This window comes from Acomys russatus, chromosome 12, assembly GCF_903995435.1.
Source record: "Acomys russatus chromosome 12, mAcoRus1.1, whole genome shotgun sequence".
NCBI classification, from domain to species: domain Eukaryota; kingdom Metazoa; phylum Chordata; class Mammalia; order Rodentia; family Muridae; genus Acomys; species Acomys russatus.
The window spans coordinates 34,666,031-34,679,212 of record NC_067148.1 but is presented as its reverse complement, the minus strand read 5'-3'; the positions used below and the strand labels follow the sequence as shown (position 1 = coordinate 34,679,212).

The 13,182-nt window shown below is 40.6% G+C and overlaps 1 protein-coding gene across 21 annotated transcripts in view; it reads left to right on the top strand.

Moving 5' to 3' along the window:
• Positions 1-13,182, top strand: part of Map2 (microtubule associated protein 2) — a 61,830-nt gene that overhangs the window by 27,134 nt on the left and 21,514 nt on the right. For 4 of the 21 annotated variants that reach the window (XM_051154183.1, XM_051154177.1, XM_051154181.1 and 1 more), the window contains exons 4-7: positions 2,970-6,680; positions 6,866-7,072; positions 7,252-7,386; positions 10,751-10,812. In XM_051154183.1, the coding sequence (XP_051010140.1) occupies positions 2,970-6,680; positions 6,866-7,072; positions 7,252-7,386; positions 10,751-10,812 (4,115 nt within the window). Of the gene's footprint in view, positions 1-1,153; positions 1,400-2,957; positions 6,681-6,865; positions 7,073-7,251; positions 7,387-10,750; positions 10,813-13,182 lie in introns of all 21 variants that reach the window. The other 17 variants (XM_051154180.1, XM_051154175.1, XM_051154178.1 and 14 more) reach the window with 8 other exon arrangements.

The following is a 13,182-nucleotide window of genomic DNA, read 5'->3' as shown; positions in this document are numbered from 1 at the left end:
AGGCCTTTTGCAAAATGTCCAATTGTTTTATGGAAATACCATAAGAAACTTCCCAGTGCAGACTTCTAAAATAGCTAATACAGTTTCCTTTCATTTATTAAAGGATAAAATAGATTTGCATATTTTATGGACATTTGAATTGTAAATGAGAAACAAATGAACAAAGTACCTCATGGCCTTCAGAAGCTTGCTCGCATTTAAAGGCTAACATTTTTTTCATGTCATTTATACCTTTGGGCGAATATTTTTGTCACTCTAATACCTCTTGGTCATCTTTCCCTAGTGATTTTATTTTGAATTGCATAAAAGAGTTTAATGATGATATGGACACTTTTTCTTAGTGTCAAAAAGAACTATACCTGAACTGTTACTGTTTTAAGTCGTATGAAAACTCTTGTCTCTGAGGAGAAAAAACACCTTTGTAAATGATAAAAGTTTAAAGTTAAAAACTATTTTCCTACCAATACTTCTTTTCCTTGAGTATCACATAATTCAACGGAGGCAACGCAAACTGACTTTCATAGCTTTTCCTTATCATATTCAGAGTGCTCTGATGGCCGTTTTGATGAAAGTGATAGGCAACTGAGTAGGTATCACTTTGAGCTGAAGTCTATTTTATTGCTAAAATTGTTTTTGCAAAGACTGTGCATTTTTAGGCGAAGCAATCAGGAATTCTTATGTAGGGACTTCCGACACTGGAGAAAACGGTACCTGTCTAACCTGGAAGGGTTTTTTTCAGCACAGCAGGACATCTTTCTTCCATCACCATCTGCTGGGGGCAGTATCATCTCTAACGTTCTGCAAGCCATCATCACCACGTGCTCATCATACCGCCTTTTCCGTAAACGTTTTATCAGTCCATAAAACCCTTTCAGCTCTCAATTTTTAAAGTGTATTGTCCAGCCTTTTAACTAGAGTTTTAAAAGGTCTTTCTGTATGCGTATTTTCCGTCATAATTTTCCAGCTTGTACATAACATATGTGTCATTCAGTTACTAATTCCGCTCATCCAGATGGAAAAGGCAAATAAATATACCTGATGCCGCAGAGAGGTCACTCAAATGGAGCTGAAAGTGTTCCATGAATAATGTTTCTGTCCTCCCGTGTGTTGTTTTCTGGCCATGATGTCAACATTTTTTTTTTCCATCCCCAAGAAGAAGAAACTCTAGAGGGTGCGATGGCTGAGGAAATGAAACCTACTGCTCTTCCTGGGAAAGAGTGTGGGGCTGCTCAGGCCTCAGATCACCCCCAGGGCCTCAGTGAGGGCCGCGAGGAGTCTAGTACAGAGGCGCAGATAGTTCCAGAAGAAAGTGCCCTGGCAGGGACTCCTCATGAGAAAAGTGTAAAAGAGGTCACAGAAGTGGCTCCAGAAGTAAAAATCCCTTCCTCTGCCAAGGAAGGTGTGTGTCTGTCAGGGTTTGCATGTGTGCTGCAAATGCGCTGCAGGGGATTTCACCAAGCCTTTCCAATGCTCGTCCACCCCGCTGGGTCTTCCCATGAACATAAGACCGCCATTTCAGGCTTCGCGAGCGGACGCGTGGCTTGCGCAGGCGCTGTGAGAGCTCGGTTGTGCCCGTCTGTAGCTGGTCGTCCTTTGCCATGATACAATACGCTTTGCCGCAGGCTGATAATGCTGTGTGAACTCTTCTTGGTTTACCCCCTCCCTCCTCATCGCCAGTGTTTGCCAGTCACATTGCTAATACATGTATATTTTTGTTTTTTATGTTTTGGGACAGCAATTCATATGCTTTTTCTTTTCAAACCCTAGAGCTGGATTTTTGCACATACAAGCTTAAATGATAGGATCGCTTCTGTTTGCAGCCGCAGAGTGCTATGTTTTTATGCTTCAGAGTCCCTATTGGTGCTTTTCTTGTCGTTGTCTCTCCAGGGCAGCCCATCCCTTTATCATGCCTGTATTGCTTCAGTTTTCATTCATCTAGCCTTCATTATTACTTCAAAATATTTTGTTGCTCTCATTACAATGGGACACAAAAGTCTATCAGGTCATAATCACCCATCTTCAAGAGAGTCACTGTCAGATAGCGACACCTAGCTCTAGTGAGCACAGGAAATAATTTAAAACATAACTGGTACTCCAGAGACTCTTGGAGTGGCATATAAATAAAACTAGGTCTATGCCATTTTTTTATGTCAAGCATATCTGGGGCAAAAACTAGCCAGTATGTTGCTAGTTGGCCATGAAGTCAGGACCCTGGGGAGAAAGACATTGTAATAGCTGACTGTTTTTGGAAAATGTCTTACTCAGTGACTTTCCATTGTTATACTCCAGAAGCCATGACTGAGAATCAAAAATGTAGATTAAATACAAAACTGGCTCATCAATTCTTAGGTTGTATATATAAAATGGCACCAAATATTTACTTTAATCTCAGCTATCTTCCAAAACTTTATGCCAGTAACTTTTAGTTTGCCCATATGGGTCCTTGTAATTTTTTTTTTAATCAAGTTACCTGAAACTGCTAATACTTGTATCATTATGTATTTCTTGGCATCTGCCCCCATGGCCTGCCAGTTTATTTTCAAGTGAAAGAATGTAAACTATGCAGTAAACATTCTTCACATACATGCTCTTGCACCCTGCTCATCTATGTCCTTGATGTGGCTTCATTTCAACCATTATCAATTGAATGAAGATGGTTTTTTTTTCCTTCCAGTTATGCACCACATAACCAAATAAGCAAAATGAATAAGTAGTCTGAGGCAAATTCTTCTTAGATGTACACAGTTCATTCAGAACAGGGCCTCCAGTCAGCACTAGGACATACAGACTCCAGTCCTGACATTTCCGTAATCATGTTCCAGTGGGCAGCATGCTTGCATGGTTCGTGCTCTCCTTTTACCCTGCCATTCATTTTCTATTCGTAAGTATGATTTTAAGCTTACTGCCCAAAAGCTGTTGCCTATTATCTGATTTAAAAACCAACCCGATTACTTCAGATTTACTTACAGCCTCGAAGATGGAATTCCCTGAGCAGCAGAAATTGCCTTCCTCTTTCGCTGAGCCTTTAGACAAGGGAGAAAAAGAGTTCAAGATGCAAAGTATGCCTGGTGAAGACTTTGAACATGCTGCCTTAGTTCCTCAGCCAGAGACAACTAAAATCCCCCATGATAAAAAGGATCTCGAAGGCACGGAAGGAGAAAAGTCGCCTCCCATTTCGTTTGCGCACACTTTTGGTACCAACCTGGAAGATGTAAAACAGAACCCAGAGGCAAGTGTAGCAGTACCTAGCATTGGCCTCTCTGCAGAGCCTCTAGCCCCAAAAGAGCAGAAAGACTGGTTTATCCAAATGCCAATGGAATCAAAGAAGGATGAATGGGGTTTAGCTGCCCCGATATCTCCTGGTCCGTTGACACCCATGAGGGAAAAAGATGTCCTAGAGGACATCCCGAGATGGGAAGGGAAGCAGTTTGACTCTCCCATGCCAAGTCCCTTTCATGGTGGAAGTTTCACTCTTCCTTTAGATACTATGAAGAGTGAGAGAGTCACAGAAGTGGCACGACCCTTTGCCCCTGTCTTCTTCCAACCAGATGACAAACCATCTCTGCAGGACACCAGTGGCCTAGCTACTGCCAAAGAGAGTTCCAGAGATGAGGAGCTACAGGATAGGGCAGACAAAGGGGCAGATGTTCCAGTCTCAGAAGCTGCCGCTTTACCCAAAGATGTTCGTAGTTCAGTTATGGAAGGCTATGTCAGGGATGTCATCTCAGGGGAAGAAAAGAGTGCCACAAATCAAGAGAAAAGGGAGACTTCAGCACCCAGGGGACAGGAACTTACACTCACTGAAAATGAACCACTGACAAAGCTTGAAGAAAACTCAATGGTTTCCATTGAAAAGGCTGTGGCAAAAGAACACGAACCCCTGGAGTTGAGAGATGACAAAACAGAAGAGTTTCAAATCTCTACTGAGCATCCCTTCTCCAAAGAAGAATGGAAAAGCCAAGAACAGGCAGCTGATGAGTTAAAACAGGACTCCTTCCCTATAGGTCTAGAGCAAGCAGTTACAGATACAGCCATGGCCTCCAAGACCTTGGAAAAAGTTACATCTGAGCCAGAGGCAGTAAGTGAAAAGAGAGAAACCCAGGGACTTTTTGAGGAGAACATACCTGACAAAGATAAGTTGGAAGGAGTTGGGCCTGCCACCATAAGTGAGGTTGACGTGCCATTTTATGAAGATAAGTCCGGGATGTCCAAGTACTTCGAAACGTCTGCACTGAAAGAAGAAGAGACAAGAAGCGGACAGTTAGGCAGTGATTACTATGAGCTGAGTGATGCGAGAGGAAGTGCCCAGGAATCTCCTGATACTGCATCTCCCAAGAATCAACATGATGAAAAGGAACTTCCGGCAAAAGAGTCTCAGCCCAGTGCCCCAGTACAGGAAGCAGGGTACAGCACTCTGGCCCAGGGTTATCCATCTGACTATCCATCTGAGTTACCTGAAGAACCAAGCTCTCCTCAAGAAAGAATGTTCACTATTGACCCAAAAGTTTATGGGGAGAAGAGGGGCCTTCACAGTAAGAATAAGGATGATCTGACCCTGAGTCGGAGTTTAGGGCTTGGTGGCAGGTCTGCAATAGAACAAAGAAGTATGTCCATCAACTTGCCCATGTCTTGCCTTGACTCCATTGCCCTTGGCTTTAACTTTGGCCGGGGCCATGATCTCTCCCCTCTGGCTTCTGATATTCTAACCAACACTAGCGGAAGCATGGATGAAGGAGATGATTATCTGCCCCCCACCACACCCGCAGTGGAGAAAGCCCCTTGCTTTCCAGCAGAGAGCAAAGAGGAAGAAGGGAAGACAGAGGAAGCAAAGGTGACTGGAGAGCAAACTACTCGAGTTGAATCATCTTCTGAGTCACCCTTCCCAGCCAAAGAATATTACAAAAATGGTGCCGTCATGGCCCCCGACCTGCCTGAGATGCTAGATCTGGCAGGGACCAGGTCCAGATTAGCTTCTGTGAGTGCAGATGCCGAGGTCGCCAGGAGGAAGTCAGTCCCATCAGAGGCTGTGGCTGCTGAGAGTAGGACAGGCTTGCCACCTGTCGCTGACGAAAACCAAGTCACTGTAAAACCAGACAGTCAACTTGAGGACATGGGATACTGTGTGTTTAACAAATACACAGTCCCTCTCCCATCACCAGTTCAAGACAGCGAGAATCTGTCAGGAGAGAGTGGTTCGTTTTATGAAGGAACTGATGACAAGGTCCGTAGAGATTTGGCCACTGACCTTTCACTGATTGAAGTGAAGCTTGCAGCTGCTGGAAGGGTCAAAGAGGAGTTTGCTCCCGAGAAAGAGGCATCTCCTCCCACGTCTGTGGACAAAACAGGACTGAGTAGGGAGTTTGATCATGACAGGAAAGCTAGTGACAAACTGGATACTGTCCTAGAGAAGAGTGAAGAGCATGTTGATTCAAAAGAACATGTCAAGGAGACAGAAGAGGCCAAGGATAACGTAGAGCTCTTTGGCTTAGGTGTAACCTATGAGCAGCCATCCACCAAAGACCTGACAACAGCAGCTAAAGATATATTACCTGAGAAAGAAGACAAAGTTCTCAGTTCGGTGCCAGAGGTAGCTGAGGTAGAGCCAACCAGCAAAGGTGATCAAGGTCTAGATTTTGCTGCAAAGAAAGCTGAGCAGAGTCAGTTAGATATTAAAGTCAGTGACTTTGGGCAGATGGCATCCGGGATGAACATAGACGCTGGGAAGGCCGCAGAGCTTACATTTGAGGTTGCAACCCAAGAATCAGATTCATTCCTGGGTGTTGAGTCTGGCCATACAAAAGAAGGTGTCAAACTCAATGAAACGGAAGTCAAGGAGAAGGTAGCAAAGCCTGACTTGGTGCATCAGGAGGCAGTTGACAAAGAAGAGTCCTACGAGTCCAGTGGTGAGCACGAGAGCCTCACTATGGAGTCCCTGAAGCCTGACGAAGGCAAGAAGGAAATATCTCCGGAGTCGTCGCTCATTCAAGATGAAGTCGCCCTCAAACTGTCTGTGGAAATCCCTTGCCCACCTCCTGTTTCAGAGGCTGATTCATCCACTGATGAGAAAGCTGAGGTCCAAATGGAATCTATTCAGCTGCCAAAGGAATCGAGCACAGAGACTCCAGAGATACCCGCCATACCTTCTGATGTCACCCAGCCACAGCCTGAAGCAATTGTGTCCGATCGAGCAGAGGTCCCAAGTGAAGAAGAAGAGATAGAAGCTGGGGGAGAATATGACAGACTTCTCTTCCGCTCAGATACCCTCCAGATCACTGACCTGGTTGTCCCCGGAAGTAGGGAGGAATTTGTGGAGACCTGCCCAGGTGAACACAAAGGTGTGATTGAGTCTGTGGTAACCATTGAGGATGACTTCATCACTGTAGTGCAAACCACAACCGATGAAGGAGGGGAGTCGGGGTCCCACAGTGTGCGCTTTGCGGCGCTAGCTCAGCCTGAGGAAGAAAGGAGGCCATGCCCGCACGAGGAAGAACTTGAAGTAGAAATGGCAGCGGAAGCCCAGGCAGAACCCAAGGATGGCTCTCCAGATGCTCCAGCTACCCCTGAGAAAGAAGAGGTTGCATTCTCAGAGTATAAAACAGAAACCTATGACGATTACAAAGATGAGACCACCATTGATGACTCCATCATGGATGCCGACAGCCTGTGGGTGGATACTCAAGGTGTGCTTCTTTTTCAATATTCTCCCAAATAAAACCCATTAGCCTACTGGGGAATTTGGTTTTCACTTTAAACATTTAAAAACAGTAAGTCCATATTTACCTTGTGTTAAGTATATTAAGGGTTTTGTGCATCTGTCACTAATGTTCTCACTGTTCTTGTTGCCATGGTTTCCTTTGATCCACAGATGATGATAGAAGCATCATGACAGAACAGTTAGAAACTATTCCTAAAGAGGAGAAAGCTGAGAAGGAAGCTCGGAGGCCATCTCTTGAGAAACATAGAAAAGAAAAACCTTTTAAAACCGGGAGAGGCAGAATTTCCACTCCTGAAAGAAAAGTAGCTAAAAAGGAACCTAGCACGGTCTCCAGGGATGAAGTGAGAAGGAAAAAAGGTTCATTTAACAATCACTTCTTTTAAAATGCGTTTTTTAAATTTAATTTGTTATTACTCTTTTGAAAAAGCAACTGCCTAACTGGTTACTTATTAAAAAAAAAAATCTTGTGCATTTTTATTCCAAGTGTTCATTTTCTTTCCTGATGGTATGCTTTTTTTGTGTTTTCTTATTCGTAGCAGTTTATAAGAAGGCTGAACTTGCTAAAAAAACAGAAGTTCAGGCCCACTCTCCTTCCAGGAAATTCATTTTAAAACCTGCTATCAAATACACTAGACCAACTCACCTCTCCTGTGTTAAGCGGAAAACCACAGGTGACTGTTCAATTCTGCAATGTGGCTGGCAAACATAGATGTGTTTTTTTTTTTTTTTTTTTTACTCTCATTACTGTAGAAGCTTCTTCATTTTGTTTTAATTCCAAATTTCAGCAATCATGAACAATTTCTCTATTAAGTGTCTTGTATCATTATTCTTTTTTTTTTCCCCTCCTTGCAGAAGAGGTCATGACCATCCGTTTCTTTGTCATGCTCAGACATAACTGCGTGATTGTATCTTGGCGTTGTGCTCTAGTTTTCACGTTCTGGGGGTCCCTATTTTCATTCTATGTGTTTGATTAGACGATGGCGATGAATTTAACCGTGGTACGCATTCTCATTATTTTTGCTTATTTATATCCTCCATGCTAAAAATCCATGTATATTTGTCCTGTTTCTTTATTGCTACTGCCAAATCTGTTACTGATGTTGACCTTACTGAGACAACGTATACTAACTTAGACATTGGAAATGAAAATCCTCCTGGAGTAAGACTAATTTTCAAGATTATTTTTCTTTAGATCGAAAAAGAGAAGAAGAAAGGAAAGAAGGAAGGAAGTGATGCCTGTCCTATCAGATTTTATTCTTCGTGTTCAAAATGAACACCTTTTCAGTCTCCTCTACTTCAACTTCAGGATTTCCTTAAAGATATTCATCCAAACTGTCAAATCGTCTAAATATAATACAATGTACAGGATCCTAAGTTAAAACTCTACTTCTCTAAGTTAGTTAAATTAGAAATAAGTTAACTAAATGAAAAAAAGTTATAAATAAGTAAATTTTCTATAAGTTCAGCCCTGGGGAGGCAAAGGCAGGTAAATATCTAAATAGATCTCCAGTGTGTCCATCCTGGGCTGCATTGAGAGACCTAGGCTACATATGAGAGAGGAAAGACATTTCTGCTTTCTTTTCCTACTTAGTCCTGTCTCCCCTAAATATACACACCCATCACTTAGAAATCTAGCAGATCAAAGGAATAAAACATGATAGAAATCATCGTGAAGAGGGCTTTAGTGATGGCTTTACTGTTATAAACACCCATTGCTCTTACAGAGGACCTGGATTTAGTTCCCAGCATTCATGTGTCATTTCAACACCTCTGTACCTCCACTTCTAGAGGATTCACCCCATCTTCTGGCCTCTGTGCACTGTACATATCTTGTACACTTACATTCAAGCAAAATACCCATACACATAAAGTTTGTTTTTAAAAAATACATCATAATAAGAACCTATATAGCTCTCTACAGTGCAATTTTATTTTGAAATTGTAACAGAGTATTTACTTTGTGTGCCTAATTATGAACCGGTAATCTTAGTTTTGAATTTTCTTAGTATCTACATGGATATTCTTATAGTCCACAAAATATCAGGAAGAAATATGATCCTTTTACTTGTTTATTACAAATGGCATAATCTAGTGTTTTGGGTCACTTTGAAGACTAGGAGTGACATCATTAACCTTACTGAGTAAAAGACCAGAGTCATTGATCCTCTAGAATAACCACCAAAGCCATTAGTATTTTTGTTTGTTTAGATTTTTATATCTGGGGCATGGGTTTTGGGGTTCTGTGATTTTTTTTAGACAAAATATTTGCCCATAGCCTAGGTCAGCCTTAAATTCATGATCCTCCTGTCTTAGCCTCCCCAGTGTTTGGATTATAAGCATGCAATACCATCCTTGCCCAGAGTTCTAAGCAGTGTGTGTTTGTATTCTATATATAGGGACCATATGGTATATTTTATGCAGGAACAATACCCAAGCCAAGATGCGAGTTTGGAAGGCTCTTCTAAACACAAACCTTGAGCAAGACTCGGGGTGCAGAGTACTTCAAAGTTAGAAGTCAGGCATTAACACGCCATCACCAAATCATGCGTCTTGATTAGTTAAATCTATCAAGATTTTAGAAATGTTATCTTACTTGGACAAATGCTTGAGAAATAGAGTCTCTTGGATTGAACATTAAGAAGTCCCATATTCTACCTGAAAAGCTGAAAATGCTGTAGGAGTTGTAGAATTTCCAAGGAAATATAAAATAGTTTGTAAACCATTTTTATGACATGCCGGCATGTCCTTGGCATTCACTTTACTATACTGAGGGCCAGCCCTCCCTCCCTCCTTATATTCATTCTTTAAAGGAAATTTAAAATTTCAGGTTAACTATTGTCTTCCCTTATTCAAATACCAAGAGAACCCAGCAGGAAACCTGTACAAAATACAGATGTTTGAAATAAAAGCAAACAACTTATATGTGCTGAAGGAACTTTAGATATGTCCTAGCAGGAGTGAATGACATCATTTTCACTGATTTTGGGGGAGAAAAAATAATGTTGAGATCTGAAAAGTCCTCCCAGCCATCCTGCATGAAACAGAGTATACTGTGGACTGTGGACAGCCATCATCTTGATGTAAGAACTCACACAGCATAGGACCTTATTTCAGAAAGGGGTTTTAAGGGTATTTTTTTCCTGACGATTTTCTACCTAGGAAAATTAAGGAGAGAGTAAACATTTAAGCTAGAGTAATTTTACTTCTAAGGATATCAGTCAAACTGTTATTTCTAAGTGCAAAGGATTACCTTATATTTTTGATATTTAAGTCAAGTCAGGTAAGTCGTCCATACACACAGACTGTGCTAGAAATGAGGCAATTTAAAATTAAGACCAGAAGCAAACGGCAGCGCAAAGACAAACAGCAGTAACAGATGTGGTAGCAGTGTCCTGCAGGAAGTGCATGTGTAGAACACGTTTTGTATTTACTGACCTTGGACTCTCTCGTTCTCTGTCCTTGAGAAGTTGTTTTCCCTTCCATTCTTATGGTACAGTTACACCTTAGACAAGTATGTCAATCATAATGCAAAGTGAGGAGCATGCAGTTTGCTCATCACGACAGCCTGGGAGGTAAAATGCAGAAGGAGCTGTAGGTATACACCAGTGGCTTCTAGAACAGGGAGGTTGGACTTCTCTGTATCATTCCAACCAAAAAACAACAACAACAAACCCAATCAGATTGCTTCCCCTTATACCAGGCAGGTGTTTGATGTTCTGTGACTTTTGATTTGAAGATTTTTATGTGCATATGGTAGATTCTCAAAGGGACTTTGGTGACCGTAGGAAAAAAGAATATGTGGCTGATGCTCCCATGTACATCAGTAGACAGTGTTAATTTGCACACACTAGTCGGAGCCACATAATGCCTTACTATTATTACCCAAGTTTCTTGGACTACTATATTTTGAGCCTCAAAAGCAAGAGAATTGTGCTTTGCATTAGTCTTGTGACATAGTAGAGCACCCCAATATTAGAAAACACATTTGTGTGAGTTTCACACACTGAGTTGTTCGTTTCTTTTTTTTTTCAACAGCAGCAAGTGGTGAAACGGCTCAGGCTCCCAGTGCATTTAAACAGGCGAAGGACAAAGTCCCTGTGAGTAAAACAAGTTTGGTCTTGTTCTTTACTCTTCTTTTGGTATCCATCAATGTCTTACCAACTGTAGATATTATGTAAACAATTGTGTGTGTGTGTGTGTGTGTGTGTGTGTGTGTGTGTGTGTGTGTGTGTGTTTAAATGCCCATTTTAAACTGTGTGCTCACCCAGGGTGAACTCTGGACACCATCTGGAATGGTAGATCATGGTAGTCGGTAAGAGTACAGCTGGGCTTGCTCTCTGTTAGCAAGATAGAAAACAGAAAACTGTGCAATGGGATGGCAAAAATGCGGAAGAGCAATTTATTTTCATTTCATAAAACCAACTTTAGCTTTGATAATTAATATATTATTTTACATTTTCTAAATACAAAATAAGTTTCAATGAAACCATGTAGGTGAGAAAGAAGTAAAATTAAGTGTAATTCATTTCACTAAAGATGTCAAGAGTTACCATTTTGATTTTTTAAAAAGTCTTTCTCTTTCTCCCTCTTTGTAAGTTTAATAACAAAAAAACCCACTGTGTATTGGTTTTTAATGTAATAGAAAGCATTCCTTTTATTTATTTATTTACATCACCAACCGTAGCTTCTTCTCCCCGTCTCTAATAGTGAGCATTCTACAGCACCATCTTAATGAGAACATGACATTCCGCTATGCTTTAAAAAGACAAAAACCAACGGGAAGCGTTTTTTCTCTTCTTATAATTAGAAATAAAAGAGCTAAAGGTCTACTAATGAAATCCTAAATTTATAATGAACAGTTTGAATCATGACAGTACATAGCTTATGAGAAAATTTTGGCATTCCTACAATCATTTATGATATTTAAATCACAACTCTTAGCTTATGAAATATGGTAATATTTTACACTTCCACTTTCCTTGTTTTGTTTCCAATACTGACCAAACTGTTGGTAATCATTACAAACTGAGGGTCTTTATTTGATAAGGGGGAAAATACAGTGTTTATATGAGTAGTTACTAATTACTTAATACATGTGGTAACCACTTTATTGCCTTAGTAAGTATAGGGCTGTATTTTGAGCACAATGTTATAGTCATATTTGGGTCTGTACTATTTCTGACTTTTTAAAAACTATTTTTTTATGTCAGAATTCTGAATATTTTTAGCTATGTGATATTTTACTCATATACCTTAATTTTCTAAAACTTGTATTATAAATTGGCTAAGAAAGTGAAACATAGTAATTATATAAAACAGTATAATATCTAGACATAACAGCCATTAAGTACTCTTTAAGTAGGATTAAGTATTAATTGATATTATATTATTTTTAAAATATAAAAAATTTCAGTCCCAGGTACAGAAAATGAGTCTGAAAACTCCCTCTTTAGGAAAACTTTCAAGTGGACATTATCTGGAAAAAAAACTTCAGGAAAGTTTTCAAGTCACGTCAGGTCCAAGCACCTCACGGAACTGGCATTTAATACTTATCTTTGACCAGGCGCCATGTGCACTATTTACATAAAATTCATGCCCTCCCTTTCAAATGACATCTATCTCGTGTTTCTAGAGAAAGGGTTACTCTACAATGTTTCTACTTTTGCTTTATCAGCTTTGTTTCCACCTCCTAATACCTAATGCACTTTGTCAAAATTTCCTAAAACTTCAAAGTCCTTCACATTTGATTTAGTGGTAATAACTCACTCGGTCTCAGGGTGTAAGCTGCTCTGTGTTATTCAGCTTGCCAACCCCTTCCTTCCTTTACTTGGCTTAGGTTGTGGGTGGTAATGTATTTAATATCACTGCGTGTCTCATTTCTTAATTAGAGGGAGCCTTATTATTTCATTCTTCCTCCCTGGTTGCATTTTTTGAAGTTCATCCTTTTCTGGTAAGATCAATCAAGAATTAATGACTTGTGCTCACCCAATTACACTTCCCACTCAAGGTGCTGGGCCTGCACAGGAAGGCGGGGAATGCACATTTGTGTGAGCTTATTTTTCCACAGAATTGTCGGTGAAGTTGAAACTTAGAGTGAAAAATCGCAGGTTTTTTTCCCCTCTATTTTTATGACAGCCTAATCAACTTAATTATTTTAATTCACTCCTTTGGTTTTGTCGTCTCTGTATGTATTTCTAACAGTGCCTCCCAGGAGACTGTGGCATGCACCCTAGGGTCTAGCAGAGCCACCAATCCAACCTACTTGTCCTTGCATGCAGTATCCCCAGGATTTAGCCTTACCTGGAAACTAAGTCCTGTAGACTTTTATTGGTAATCTCTTCAGTGCTGATCTTGCGTTCTTAAAATTCCTAAAATGTCATATGACTGTTGTGTGTCCATAGGAATTGTTTTAGTCAACAGAATAGTTTGGCCAGTTTGTGCTTTGCTTCTAAGATGATCTCATACAA